The sequence below is a fragment of the Pipistrellus hanaki genome (assembly GCF_964339955.1).
Source record: "Pipistrellus hanaki genome assembly, chromosome: 2".
NCBI classification, from domain to species: Eukaryota; Metazoa; Chordata; class Mammalia; order Chiroptera; family Vespertilionidae; genus Pipistrellus; species Pipistrellus hanaki.
The window spans coordinates 17,613,243-17,629,248 of NC_140504.1; the positions used below are offsets into that span (position 1 = coordinate 17,613,243).

Here is a 16,006-nt window from a genome sequence, read left to right on the forward strand (position 1 = left end):
GACAACAGACAGCTTGCTTACTCTTTCCTCATGTGAAGTCAGATGCTGTCTCCAAATCAGTAAGAGAGCTTTCACCAGGAATCAATCTTGATGTTAGACTTCCCTGCCCCCAGAATTGTGAGAAATAATTTTCTGTTGTTTATGTCACTGAGACTTTTTAGGGCAGTATGAGAGGGCTAATATGGAGTGTAGGAAAGAACTAACATTTATTGGCTGATTAGCATTTGCTAGGGAGTTGGCTAGGTGGTGCACATTGGTGATCAGCAGAATTAATACCCCCAAAGATGGTCAATCATAATTTCTAGAATCTGTGAATGTGTTACATTACATGGCCAAGAGAATTTAAAGTTGCCAATCAGCCAGGCTGGCATGGCTCATTGGTTGAGTGCAAACCTATGAACCAGGAGATCATGGTTTGATTCCCCATCAGAGCACATGCCCTGGTTGTGGGCTTGATCCGCAGGTGGGGGCGTGCAGAAGACAGCCAATCATTGATTCTCTCCTATCATTGATGTTCCTATCTCTCTCTTCCTCTCTGAAATCAATACAAATATATATTTTTTTAAAATAAATAAATAAAATTGTTAATCAGCTGATCATAAAATGGGGATATCATCCTGGATTATCTGGATGAGCCCAGTAGGTATGAATCCTTCAAAGTGGAAAAGGGAGGCAAAATAGAAGTTCATAGTGATGTAATATGAGGATTCAGCCAAATGTTGCTGAATTTAACAATGGAGGGAGGGGGACTATGAACCAAGGATAGCAGATAGCTTGTAGAATTAAAAAAATAAAGGGATTCTCTCTTAGGGCCTCCAGAAGGAATACCCTGACAATGCCAGTGAGGACCCTTGTCAAAATTTCTATGCTACATAATGGTAAAATAGCAAGTTGTATTTAGATTATGAGTTTGTTGTAATTTATTATAGCAGCAATAGAAAAGTAATGACAGTTCATATTTCACACAATCCTCATGAAAACCCCAGAGAGAAGTTGTGCTAATTCTTTTTGCTGATGAATTGTATTATTTCTCTTCACCTCATGTTTGTTGATTAGCAAATTACTAATTTTTCCTGATGTCATCAGCATGTAGTACGGTATTCATTGAAGTTGTTGCTTTAGGCAGACACTTAACACACATGTCATTATAGTAAAAATCTGCACAAAAGGGTGCTTTTTAAGAAAGATATTGGTCAGAAGAAAAGTGTCTTTTGTTCCTTTGTTGTTGTTTTTTTCTGCCTTGGTTGGAACCACGGGAATTGTTAGGTTAACTAACGTCAGAAAACAAATGGTGTGGTTGGTTCATTATAATTTCCATGGCTACTCTTACTGGTGCTTTGCCATTTGTGTGCTCTGGGAAGGCTAAATGTTGTCTCTCTCAAATGTCCTCTCCACTGACTTGTTTTCAAACCCACAGTGCTTGATATCTAACTTCCACAGGCATCCACCTCCCAGTCCAGTCACCTCTGATATGCAACAAGGGTGAGCCACACAAAAGCACAACACTGTGGAAAACTATTACAACTTTCCCAGTCTCCAGGAATCTCTTATTCTTCATCTTCTTTACCCCAAACCCTTTGAAACAACTCTTGTATACTTTGTCATGGGTCTAATATTCCTAAAGATCTGGGAGGGGATTTTTTTTAGTGTTCCCTTAGAAAATGTAAATCGTAATTGATTCGTACTTCCTCTTGAGGTGGGAAGACAAGGGGATATGCTGATATAAATAATCTTATACCTCTATAGAATATAAAGATGTGCTGTGTGAGTATGGGAAATGGGAGAAAATGTTTGTTTTTCTCTTATATCAGGAAAGATATGGAAGAACTTATTATATAACTCAATAGAGTGTCTTTTCAAATAATGTTTTTAGACTCAAATTGGAAAAGTGTGGTTACAATGAAAATGAATTTGTAGAGAATGACTCTTCTTGACTATAACTTATAGTAAAATCACAAATTTATTGAAAATATAACAAAGATGGGCAAAGAAAATGTGGAGGGGGGAGGTTCTTTATTTGTTTCTTACTGATCTAATCTCTTAATTTCCTTCTTGCTAGGCAATAAGGAAATAGAGGGAACATTATAAATTTACCAACTCATTTTTTTTGAAGTAATTATGAAGTTGCTCTCTCTCTTAGGCCTTTTTTACTCCTTCTTTCTTCTCTGCAGTGGGATGATAGTTGGGGGCCTGAATCATGTGCAAACATCTTCATGCAAACATCTGGTGGTCGATGTTGGTTTGGAGCTGGATCCCGGCTGTCTAGGGGCTGGAACGCCTACATGTAGCCTCTCCATTTGGTTTCTATGTGTGGCATAGTTTCAGCGTCCTCACAGAATAGCAGCTGAGTTCCAAGAACAAGTGTCACAAAGTGGGCTGATATATTGATGAACTGGCCTCAGAAGTCATGTCCGCTATACTGTATTATTTGCATCAGTTACAGATGTCCACCCAGGTAAAAGGGCAGTCAGGCTTCACCATGCCGTGGGAGGAGAACTGATCATCACACTGAGAGAAGCATGTAAGATGGGAGATATTGTGCCCATCTTTGGAAGATATAATCTGCTATACGTCCTTATTCAGGCCTTCTGCAAAAGCATGTTACACCACCATTATGAGAGTTTTACAGACTTCTTGTGTTGCATCAGAAGCACTCCTGCTGTTGTCCATGTTACAACCAGAAGTAGGAAAAGGAATGTTAATACTATAAGTAGCACTTAATGAGTGCTTATTTTATGTCAGGTAATATAAGCAGGTACTATTTTTTTTCCTCTTTTACTATAGTTAGGCCAAGAAACTCAAGGACCAGAAAGACTAAAAACAATGATACAATTCCAAGGAAAAAATACCATAATTACTGATATAGTTCATAAATAATGCAGTCTTATGAAAATTAACAAAAATTAGGTTTCTACACATTACTTATGCCTCCTTGATTTATAAACTTTCTATTTTCAATAATTAAAACCTCGATTTACCTATTTACGAAAAGTATTTTTAAAACTAGAGGCCTGTTGCACGAAATTTGTGCAAGAGTAGGTCTTCCTTCCCCCTGCTGCTGGCGCTGGCTTCCCTCTGGCACCCAGGATGTGGGCTTCCCTCACAGCTCCGGCTTCATCTGGAAGGTTGTCCAGAAGGACGTCTGGTCTAATTAGTATGTTAAACTTTTATTATTATAGATACTAAATGGATATATTTTAATCCTATCCCCCTATGCCAAGTTCCCCAATAGACATTACACAATTATAACTCCAGAGAGGCAACAGAGTGGAGCTTGCCTTAAGAAAGGTGATATGAAGAAATGGAAATCCCTGGCACATAGAAAGTCAAAGAACAAGAAGACCTTATTATTGTAGAATAATATGGGGGACATATGGGGAAGAAAGAAGTGAAGATGTGTTTGTAATATGAATTCCTTCTCCCATTTCAGCTTGCCACATTTCCTGCTTAGAGCTTTACAAGCAGACTATGTTTTTAATATACATATATGTGTGTACACACACACACACACACACACACACATACATATATATATATATATCTATAACCAGAGATTATGTGAATATATATATATTCACATAATCTCTGGTTATAGATTTTTGTATGTCCAAGCCAAAGAGAAAAATTACTCATTGAAACCTTGCATTCCCCTGGAATTCTAGGAGGTTTACTTTTTTTTAATTTTTAATTTTTTTAATTTTTTACAGAGTGGAAGGGAGAGAGATAGAGAGCTAGAAACATTGATGAGAGAGAAACATCGACCAGCTGCCTCCTGCACACCGCCTACCGGGGATGTGCCCGCAACCAATGTACATGCCCTTGACCGGAATCGAACCTGGGACCTTTCAGTCCGTAGACCGATGCTCTATCCACTGAGCCAAACCGGTTTTGGCATGGTTTTACTTTTTTATTATCTCAAATTGATCTGTCCTCCTGTATGTCTGTTCCTACTACCAACTTCTCTTGCCTTACTTACCTTTGGAGAGTCTTTTTCCTGGTCTTAATACTAAAATTTATGAGCATTGAGGTTCTCTTGATCCAAGAATATGAAGTCTTTCCAAGGCTCAAATCCATTAAGGATATCCTTCCTGAATGAAGAAGAGAATCATGTAATCACAGTAGGTTTCGTCTAGCCTTCATTTAGTATCTTAGAATGGCTAAAAGTTTTTAGAGATTATTTAATCTTTCTGGACTCACTTCACCCTTAATCTTTCTAACATATACTCTACAACAAACTGAGTTCTGAAGAGTTTAAGTGTGGTCAAATAATGGTAAAGTCAGAATCAGAATCAGAGATTGAAATTAATCCTACCCAGGTGTTCTTTCCACTGTACAAACAATATAGTTATACACATTGAGGTCGGGAATGCTATCCATGACTCCATGTGGAGAGGACAACAGAAGCTCCACATTTAGACTTTTTCTGGATTCTGCTGTGTGTGCTTCTCCTCTTGGTTAATTTTAATCTGTATTCTTGCCATGCAATATTCCATAACTGTGAGTGTACAGTTTTCAGTGAGTTCTGTGAGTCTTTTTGGTGAAGTATTGAGACTGATAGTGGTTTTGGGGACATTCTTAATTCACAATTGGTGTCAGAAGTGTGTAAAGTTCTGTGTGGACTACATTGTCTAAATTTGCAGTTGGCTCGAACACACAGCATACTTATACTTGGATTGTTTTTGTTCACAGTTATAATCTTAACAACCTAAAACAAAATCTAGCATATGATAGGCATTCATTCAATCTATATATTTAAAAGCCTAAGTGACTGGACTACTAGATGATTGGCTGGTAGCTATGATGCTCGCTGACCACCAGAGGGCAAATGCTCACTCTAGTGGTCAACTCCTGGTGGTCAGTGCACTCCTACAGCTGGAGCACTGCTCAGCTGATTGACAGAGGCCAGATGCTGGCCTCAGGGCTGGTGAGCACTGCTGTGTTGGACAAACCTCTCCTACAGATACTCCCCCTGTATGCCCCAGCTGCAGCTGTGGCAGGTGCAGCGGGCCAGGATGAGGGGGAACGGTGCAGTGCCCAGCCTGGGCTCAGGCTTCTCCCTGGCCACCTGCTGCTTCATGCACTACTTTGTGCTGTGCGGGATCAACACAGACAGCAGGCTAGAACCCAGTGAGTGGTGGTGATAAGGTCTACTGATCCCTGCAGGCTAAGCTGAGGGATCCCACTGGTGCATGAATCCATGCACTGGGCCTCTGGTATTATAATAAGTAAATGAATGGAAGGAGCTGATTAGTATGAGAAATTAAGATACTGTTTATGAAATGCAATACTACAGAACCATGTTGAGAAAAGCTTCCAAATAATGCAAACCGGGTCTCTCTCCCTCTCTCTCTCTCTCTCTCTCTCTCTCTCTCTCTCTCTCTCTCTCTCTCTATTATATTGTGAGTAATACTGTGATGTTTGCTGTCTTCAACATGGTTGCCTCTGTCAGTCACAACTCCTGGAAGTCTTTGGGATTATGCATTATGTGTTTATGTTATTACTAGGGAGTTTTAGAGATTAAGTCTTTTCAGTTTACAGGAGTTACCACCAGATGGTGATATTTTTATTAGGTAAGTAGTTTTTGTCTATAGATATATAATTATAGAGAAAAGAGACAACTTATCTGAAATATAATATTTATTAATAAGAAGAACAATAGAATAACGCAAGGGTAAGATGTTTAAATATAGCACAAGATATCTATAAGGGTATTACATCATTTCTTATTATATCAGAAACACATTTTCACAGTCACAATCACATTAAAGAGTAAGTGGATTTTATACTGATGTAGATGAACCTTCTCCTCTGTGATCAAGGCTTGGGAGGAGGAGATACTCATGCTTAGGCACAGGCCCTGTAGAGAGTTTTTGTCGATTCAACCACTGTTGGCTTGGCGTTTGAAGTGTTATGGGTTACTAATGTGATCCTATTAGCCTTCCAAGTTGTGGCTTTGGGCTAAATTATCCTGGTATAGTGTCAATACAGCAGAGCATTTAAGTGTATCCATTGAATAGTTAACACAACCAGGTTGTTTTTGTTTTTGTTTTTTAGCTGCCACAGCATAGGCACAATTGCAGTGGCAGTGGGGGTGGGGGTGGGGAGGACGGGTAAACAAAAGGGAAAAAGGATATTACTGTTTTCTAATCAAATTCTTGTGTTCTTTAAATATTGGTTTTCATTAGTCTTGACATATGTACCTAACAATCATTTAATAAAATATATTGAATTTTTTCTTTGCTTTGAAATACATCTTTGAGAAAGTAAAAAGCACCTAAAGTTGGAATAACATTTGAACTAAAAATTTCTGTGCTTCAAGAATGGCTAAGAAAGTTTGTCAAATCTGCAGCTTTAGGAACAGACACTTTTGTTTTGGACTTAGAGGATTTACCTCTGCTTTACCCAGAAATTTTGTTAGTCTAGTTGGGTGTACTTCACAGAAATTAATTTGGCAGTTTTCCCTCAATTTGCGTTCAAATAAAGTAATCAATTCTAGAAATGATGAAGTTTATATTTACCACCTTTCCTAATAATGTTTCAGTTAAAGATCATTTGCAGTTCCACTTGTAACAAACAGAGTATTTGTTTTAAGGGCAGTCTTGACATACTGAAAAGATGGAAAGGAAATACTGTTATATTAAAGAGAGAAAATTTAAAATTTCAGTAAACAATTTGTATTTTATAGAAACAAAGGACACAACTATTTACGGACTAGGGACATGCGTGGTTTGAAGTGGGAAGTTAATTTGCAATTTTACACAAGAATATATTTTCAAGACATCAGTGCAAAGTTAAAGCTGAAACTGTACTAAGCTTGCTTTGCTAATCACATTTCGGCAAGCTTCTTCCAACACAACTCAAGAGATTTGCTACGTTTCTTTCATTCCCTAAATGTCTTTTCCCCCCTTGCAGTTTAAAGCCCAACATTATGTGTAGAAACGTGCATGGGAACAATATACTCATTAAGCTTATATAATTTTTTGTTTGTTTACTCTGAGGTTGACAAACATAGGCAGAACATTAGTAAACTAGGCCAAGGTTTGATTTGGAAAAGATTTTTAGAACTTGGATAAGAAACAAATCTTTTAATTACCAGTGTGTGATCATTAAAGCAACACATCAAAAGCACTTAGATGTTTGCACTATTTCCAGCTGTTTGCAGTACAAATAATTAACTAGTATTTCTGTAAAGCTTATGTAAACCAACAAATGAAAAAGGAAATCAAATAGTCGGAGAACAAAGGCATTAGGTTAGCAGTGTGAAGGTGAGGCACCATTCTTGCCTGTACTAAACAACTAGTTGGGTAGACACTAGCTACCCTTGCTTTCTTCCTCTCTTTTCCTGTAAGCTTGATTTAACAACTGGATTTCCTCTTGGTAACCATCCCTCTCTTGATGCTGCCTTTTGCTGTTCTGCCTGTGTGCTTCCACGGTGTCTGGGATGGAGATGTTGATATTACCATCAGGATTACTTGTGGGTAAAAAGAGAGAATACGAGGCTGTCTCTCCTAAGTCACATGAAACAAATCTGTTTTCTTTCCGTGAGTAGCGTAGGGAAGGAGATCTGACCTGTGTGGAGGACTGGCTGATGTTGCTAATGATGGACACAGTGTCCAAGGCCTCTTCATTGTCACAAATTTCAAGAACCTCCAAATGTATTTTCACACTAGTGTCCGCAAATGTGGATGGAGAATCTTCTGAGTTTGGCTCATGGCCAACACTTTTGGATCGGTAGACTTCTATTTTCTTAGAGGCTGGGGTTATCTTCTGTCCTTCTGTGCTCACCTCATATGTAGAAAGAGATAGCGTTTTCCCTGTAGGGGCCTGGAGGGACACCATCCCCTGGAACGCACACAAGGGAATGGCAAGGCCACCGCCGGAACGCTGGGGACAAAAACAAAACAGTGATTATTGAAAATTAGTTTCTGAGGTCAGGCCATTTAGAAAGTCATTTTATTCATCAAAATGGTATATAATTTTTTGCTATTAGAGACCCATTTCCTTAGAAACCTTTTACATTCTGCCATCGTTCCGTTTGTTCTAGGTCAAATACAACATCTAAATGTGGCAGTCAGGAACCTTTCCTTGAAGATATGGGAGATATTTCTACTGCTGAAAACAAAATGTGTCTATTGATGGGCAGCAGTAGATGTTTTCAAGAGAAGAATATGAGCATAAAATTAAATGCAGTCTATAATCTAGAATTGCTTTTATGTTTTTGCTACATATTCAGTAACATTGAGAAATTTGCATAGATTGAAACTACCCTCCAGCCCCCTTCATGCTTAGAATGCCAGAGAAAATGATAATTGTGAAACTGTGATTCAGGTTAGGTACAAAAGAGGAACCAAGTGTCACTAAAATGTGCTACCGTATGCTTATTTTTCCGCAGAGAAATCTCAGTCATTAAAGTAAACCCAGTGAATGAGAACTCCCTCCCCCATAGCTCTGCAAAAACTTGCCTAAAAATGTAAACCTTTTTATATCGATATTATATTTAGAACTTTGTTTATTAATTTAAAAAAATTGTTCACTGAGAAATATTTAAGAAATGAAGAAGATACCAATTTTTATGATAGGCTGTACTTTATATTGTTGATTCATACCTTTATTCTTTTTTCATGGGCTCCTTTTCTGATTACATGTTAGTCTTCTGAGACTAACTTCTAGAACAGAGGTTCTCAACCTAGGTCTCTAGATCAAGCAATATTAGTATCACCTTGTAACTTGTAGGAAATGTGATTTTTTTTAGCTCCACTCCACACCTACTGAATTAGAAACCCTGAAGGTGGGGGCTCAGCAATCTGTATTTTATTTATTTAATTAATTGATTTTTTTTGTTAATCCTCACCCGATGATATTTTCCCATTGATTTTTAGAGAGAGTGGAAGGGAAGAAGGGAGAGAGAGAGAGAGAAAACAAACAAACATTGATCATTGATCAATCTGTACTTTAAATAAGCCTTCCAGGTGATTCTGTTGCATGTGGAGACTTGGGATCCATTGCTGTAACTAAAGAAATGACATACCCAATTGGTTTGGCACAGTGGCTAGAGTATCAGCCTGCAAACTGAAAGGTCCCAAGTTCAATTAAGGTCAAGGGCATGTACCTTGGTTGTGAGCACATACCCAGTAGGGGGTGTGCAGGAGGCAGCTGTTTGATGTTTCTCTCTCACTCAACCTTCCTCTCTGTAAAAAATAAAAATATATTTAAAAATAAAAGAAAGAAATGACATAGTCCTTCGTTCATTCAAAAAGAAGGGATTGTGGGATGGCTAACCTATACTTTTACACATGTGTCACCTATATAGCCTGGAGATACTAACTGAAGAGTGTTAAGAGTGTTGGCTTAAGTGTGTTTTTCCAGTAGGGGAATTAGCATGAAGGCTCATGGTGTTTTTCCAATTTAGGATGATCAACCTTCCCAGTGTGTCTGTGACTGTCCCAGTTATAGCACTGAAATTCCAGTGTCCCAGGAAATCTATTGCAAAGAAACCAGAGTGCCCTGTTAGCCCTGGGCACTTTGCATATGGACCTAAGAGTGGCTAGAGAAAGTCCAGGACCAGGGTCCTGCTATTGGTGAATAGGTTGGATTCTCATCTACTTGGAGAATTTTTACAGGAGGATGCATCATGAGCTTCATTTGGGGTGCCATCATGCCTCACTCCTTGAATTTGGGGACCATAAAAAGTACAGCCTAGGACATGTGAGACATGTCACTAGGCTTTCCGTTCTTCCCTATGGAGAAGTGTTGTGCTTTATTTATCTATAAGGAGTCCTTGGAACCTAACTTGAGGGCCTTGTCCCTTCATAAACTTTGAAAACTTACTCTGTAAAGATCAGTTTACCCTTCTGCTGAGGCAAAGAACTTCATCAACCTCACATGTGTGATGTTGATTGAAGCAGGAGAAACAGAAGGACAATTCTTAGGCTCACTGCAGTATTGGAACATTGCTTGAGTGGCAGCAACTTTTGGCAAAGAAGTGACTTATTTTTTTTTATACATTCATTCATTAAACATTTGCTGAGTACCTACTATGTGCACTATCCTGAGCTTAAATTGGTTGTACAGATATACTATATACTGTACATATAATACATATCCTATATAATAAAAGCCTAGTATACAAATTGTCCCCTTGACCAGGAGTTCAGCCGGGAGTTTGACTGGGAGTTTGACCAGGAGGCAGGGCCAGCAGCAGTGGCTGCAGGTGGCTGGGGGGAAATGAGGTGCTCAGGCCAGCAGCCATGAGGGACCCTACCTATGCATGAATTTTGTGCACTGGGCCTCTAGTATTTTATATATATATAAAGATTTACTATACTTGATTCAAAGACTTCACAAGTAATTGGGTGAGATAGATGTGAAGTAACAAAATATAACTTTAATCTGTCTAATAGAGATAGGAGCCAAGTTCGGTGAGGTTTAAGACAACATCTGGTAGAAGATTTCATATAGGGTGGTATTTGAAATGGATCTTAAGAATCAAGAAAATACTTAGGCTCTGGCTGGGTAGCTCAGTTTGTTGAAGCGCTATCCCAGTATGCCAAGGTTGTGGATTGGATTTCCGGTCAGAGCACATAGAAGAAGCAACTAATGAATGTATAAATAAATGGAATAATAAATTTATCTCTCTCTCTCTCTCTTTCTCTCTCTCTCTCTCTCTCTCTCTCTCTCTCTCTCTCTCTCTCTCTCTCCCTTTTCTCTTTTTTTCTAAAACCAATCAATACATAAACATTAAAAAAGAAAAAAGGAAAAGATTTATAGTTTTAAATTTACAGTTTTAAAAGCTATGCTTTCTGAGTAATAAGTCATAAGTTAAAGGCCCAACTTAAAGATTTTCCATCCTGAGAAAACCTTTGTTATCAAAGTCAGAAATTTCTGAGTTTTTTTAAATTAAAATTGTCAAACTTTATATAATCAGAAAATTTGACTGTCATTTAATAATTTGAATTATAAATAGCCCACGCAGCCTTCTTTATTCTGAAAGCTAGTTAACCTGAAAGCTGAACTTCCTTACATTACACCTTATTGGAAGAAGATTAAAAAAAAAAAATCTACATCAGAACTTAAAAAAATTGTTTATAAGTTTTCTCTTTGATATAGAATGTTGCATAAACAAAGTCCTATGGAGTATACCAGTGGTCGGCAAACTGCAGCTTGCGAGCCACATGTGGTTTGTAAGCCGTGGTTTGCTGCTCTGTTCACTAATGAGTTTGCTGTCCACTGAAGTATACTATTTTTTAAAGGAAAAGTGTGCCCTACCAGTGTGGCTCAGTGGTTTAGTTTTGTACTATGAACCGGGAGGTCAATTCCCAGTTAGGGCATATGTTCAGGTTGCAGGCTTGATCCCCAGTGGGGGGCCTACAGGAGGTAGCCAATTAATTATTACTCTCATCATTGATCTTTCTATCTCTCTCTCCATCTCCCTTCTTCTCTGAAGTCAATAAAAATATATTTAAAAAGAAAAAAGAAAAAAAAAGAGAAAAAAAAGAAGAAGAAAAAAAAAAAGAAACGAAAAAAGAATAATGTGATGAGAAAATTGAGTTACCAGTGCCCAGCAGTATTGGCACTTTGCTAGATCACCAACAGCATAACATCTTTTTAAAATATATATATATATATATTATTGATTTTTCACAGAGAGGAGAGAGGGATAGAGAGCTAGTAACGCTGATGAGAGAGAAACATCAACAAGCTGCCTCTTGCACACCCCCTATTGGGGATGTGCCCGCAACCAATGTACATGCCCTTGACCAGAATCGAACCTGGGACCTTTAAGTCCGCAGACCAACGCTCTACCACTGAGCCAAACCGGTTTTGGCAGCATAACATCTTTATACCATATACCAACTTGCATCATTGATGATCAATTAATATAAAAGCAAATATGATAAAGAACTTTTTGTGTCTGATTTTATACATCCACATAATGCACATTTTTGTAACTCTCTTATATTTAAATGAACAAACAAGCTTTACTGAATTATCAAATTACAGCTCATTAAAATTGGTATTTGAGAGTTGCATAGTGTCAGCGTTTTGCCAAGTATGAAGTCTCATTATTCTAAAATAGCACACTAAGTATTTTGTTACCAAAATTATTTTGTGACATCTTTTTTTCTTTAATGCATGTTTATAATAGCTGAACATATGTGTGTATATCAGTATATGTAACACATTAGTAACATATATATGAAATATACATATATTTTCTGCAAATATTGAAATATTCTTATTTAAAATGATGGCCTTCATTTGAGAGTTATATAAATAAAGAGACAGATTATATAGAAACAGATCTGAATATATACGCATATCTTTACACTCTTAATTCAAAATTGGCAAGTTAATTTTAGCAAAATAGTACATTCACTTAAAGCTGATTTGGCAGTTTTAATTTATTGGTTATGAAAGTATTTAATGTTTAAGTTGTTTTGGATTTAGATTTACATAAGAAGTATTAGTTTAAGGTTTATGTCAAATTTTGTTTGTATGTCTTTAATCAAAATCATAAAAATTTGATTCAACAAGTACATACAATTTTTTAAAAGATACTATTACTTAAGTTAGAGAAACATTGTGCTAGGGGAGGGAAAATAGGATCTTGGACTAAGGGAGTCATAAGAATAGAGATTCATAGGCGGGAGCTGACAGAATTTGAGTAAAATCAACAGATTTTTCCACCTCCTTTAGGATATGGAGGGAGGACTGAAATGGAGAGAAATCAGAAGTTGTGAGAACAGGCAATTCAACTGTTATTAAGTACTAACACTGGGCTAGCTGGTAAGTCTATAGCAAAATGAAGAGGCTTTAAGGTCCTAAGAGCCCATAGAATACATAAATAACGAAGCTCGTAAACAATTGCATTTTCCTGTGATCCATGCTATAGTAGATACAAGCTGAAAAATTGTGAGACTGTGGAATAATAGCACTTAACCAAAATGGAGGGAGGGAAAAAGAGGCCTAAGAAACCATCCCAGAGCAGAGATCAATGTTTACAGATGAGTAAAAATACCATTTTAAGTTATAAAAGTAAATTGTAAAATAATACTAATACTATGATCCAGTTTTCTTGTAGAAAAACAGCTACCAGAAATGAATCCAGTAAATTATATGTTTACAAGGATAAAAAATAGATACACAGGCATACACATATACATATTTTAGGCATAGGAAAAGGTTTGAAAAACTTTTCTGGAAGTAGATGGGGAAGAATTTCAACGCTTATATTTTACTAGAGGTCTGGTGCACGAAATTTGTGCACAGGGGAAGTGGGGGGGGGTGTTCCCTCAGCTTGGCCTGCACCCTCTCGCAATCTGGGATCTCTTGTGGGATGTCCAACTGCCAGTTTAGGCCCAATCTCTGCAGTTGGACATCCAGCAGTCAGACATCCCTCCTTCAATCTGAGGTTGCTTGCCGCTAACCACTTGCCTGCCTGCCTGCTCAGTGTGCATCATAGTGACTGGTCATTCTGGTCATTCCACCATAACAGTCACTTAGGCTTTTTTATATATAGATATTTCTAAATTATATGCTGCTGCTAATGACTTTGCTCATAGAAACTGATTAGATAATAGAGGGGGCAGAGAATATAAAATATTACTAGAGGTCATCAAGATACAGGGGTAATGAGTGTGAGTTGCCTATGATGGTAGTCAACCTCAGAGTTCAGTTTGGTGTTTGTGCTGCTTTTGGTATTTGTGAATCAACATTCTGTATTTGGATTTGTGCTATTTTTAGGTTAGGAGAAAGGAGACAAACCAGATTGAGAAAAATAATTATAAGAAAGGAAAAAGATCCTCTGGTCCTAGCCAGGAAAAAATGTATAGTACTTTCACAGTGCCCAGAGTCTATATTCAATTCTCTGCACTAATTTTATTGAAAAAGTATTATAAACATTTGAGTCTAACAAGCTGTCAATGTTAACATGAAGTTCAAATAATCAGAGAATTCCACTTCAAAAAAATACTTATAGTACTTGAATCACAAACTACAATGTAGCCTACAGATTTGCAAACCATTGATACAGTTTAAGAACAATTTAAAAAAAAAAAGACTAAAAGTAAAAAACAATAAAACCTGAAGAGAAAATGGATATTAATTATAAAAAGGAGATAATATAAAAGACTGTTGATATTGGTTTATTTTATTTTGATTTTTTTGTACTGAGTTGAATAGTGTCCCTTCCAAAGTTCAATGAAGTCAAAGAATATGACCTCATTTGGAAATAGGGCCTTTGTGGTTGTAATAAAATTAAGATAAAGTCATACTGGATTAAGGTGTGCCCTAATTTCATTGACTGTTGTTCTTTTAAGGAAAGAGAAAAGTGGACATAGACTGACACCGGGAAGACGAACATGGGAAGAAGACAGCAATTGGAGTTATGCTGTCGTAAGCTAAGAAAAAAGGAACCTCTCTTAGAGCCCCAGAGGAGTAAGGCCCTACCTACACCTTGATTTTAGACTTCTGACCTCCAGAAATGTGAGTCAATAGATTTCTGATGTTTTAAGCTCTCCAAGTTTGTGATAATTTGTTATGGCTGCACTAGGAAACTAATGTAATGTTTCATGCAAAATATTACTAAAGCACATATGCAAATGGACATTTTACAGAGTTTGATAACTGCCTGTTTTCTTCTGGAGATTAGAATTGTGGCATTTCTGTTAAATCCATATAGACTGTAATCTCCTTAAAGGAAGGGAACATTTCCTTGTTGCTCTTTATTTTCTCTGCTATCTAGCACAGTGGCTGGCATGTGGCAACCCCTTAAAAATATTTGTTAGCCTGGCTGGTGTGGCTCAGTGGTTGAATGTCAACACATGCACCAAGAATGATCAGTTCCACTCCTGGTCAGGGCACATGCCTTGGTTGCAGGCTTGAGCTCCAGTAGAGGGCATGCAGGAGGCAGCCATCTATATTGATGTTTCTCTCTCATCGATGTTTCTATCTCTGTCCCTCTCCCTTCCTCCCTGTCTCTAAAAAAGGCAATAAAAACATAATTTAAAAATATATATTTAGTTAGGTGAATAAATGTGTGCATGACAATGAATCTGAAACAATGACTTTATAGGCTTTTTAGATTCCATATTTTAACTTCCTAGGCTTTTTAGATTCCATATTTTATGCTTCCTTAAAGCATAAAAAATAAGATAATCTTTTTAAAATATTGCTGCTTAAAATTCATTTTTTATATTTTAACAGTGCTATGCATTAAATGATAATGGTTACAAGTATATCAGAAGAACATACAAACACCTATTTTTAAATAAAAATAAAATAGAATATTAGGGGACTGAATTGTGTGTAAAAGTTTAGTGCATGATAAAAAATGATAGATTCAGAGAACATAAAACTTCTCATTTAGTAGTCTCTGCTTTCTTTCCATTTGAAAGTCAGTGAATTAGCATAAGCTGTTGGGAATAATGACAAGCCATTATTGTTGTATTCCTGAGTGTAGGTGGCTCGAAGCTTTTTTGTTTGAAAAATGAAAAGCAATCTCTAAACTCAGAAATGATTCAGGAGGAGAAAGCATACCATGTAAACACATTAGCACAAATAATCAGCTCTGATAATTGATTCAGACTGAATGACCTTGGGTATACTAAACCTTTTTCCCCCTTCACTTTAAGCCTCTAGGTGAATTCAGAGTGAAATTACAATATAAGAATTGCTCCAAATTTTTCTCCTAACATGATGAAATATGCTGTTGATTATCTAAGTCCTTTAAGAAAATCATTGGCATAGCATATAGGATCCTAGTACTCACCAGAGACCATGCAGTTTTAGTTTCTCATTTGATTCTGGGAGAACTGACAGCCATAGATGGGAAACAGCTTGCCCAGGGTTACATCTATATATATAAAAGACTAAGTGACTCTTACGACCAAACGACTGGAACAACCAGTCAACCAGTCACTATAATGTGCACTAACCACCAGGGGGCTTGAGCATCTGCCCCCTGGTGGTCAGTGATCTCTCACAGGAAGAGCAGCACTCAGCCAGA

At 37.3% G+C, this 16,006-nt stretch overlaps 1 protein-coding gene across 1 annotated transcript in view; it reads right to left on the bottom strand.

The window, feature by feature from the left end:
• Positions 1-7,039: 7,039 nt before the first annotated feature.
• GPR149 (G protein-coupled receptor 149) overlaps positions 7,040-16,006 on the bottom strand; it is a gene marked incomplete at its 5' end in the record, with an annotated part of 45,971 nt that continues 37,004 nt past the window's right edge. The window contains one exon of the mRNA XM_084873858.1: positions 7,040-7,884. Coding sequence (XP_084729984.1) covers positions 7,312-7,884 — 573 coding nt within the window. The 3' untranslated portion in view covers positions 7,040-7,311. The remainder of the gene's footprint in view (positions 7,885-16,006) is intronic.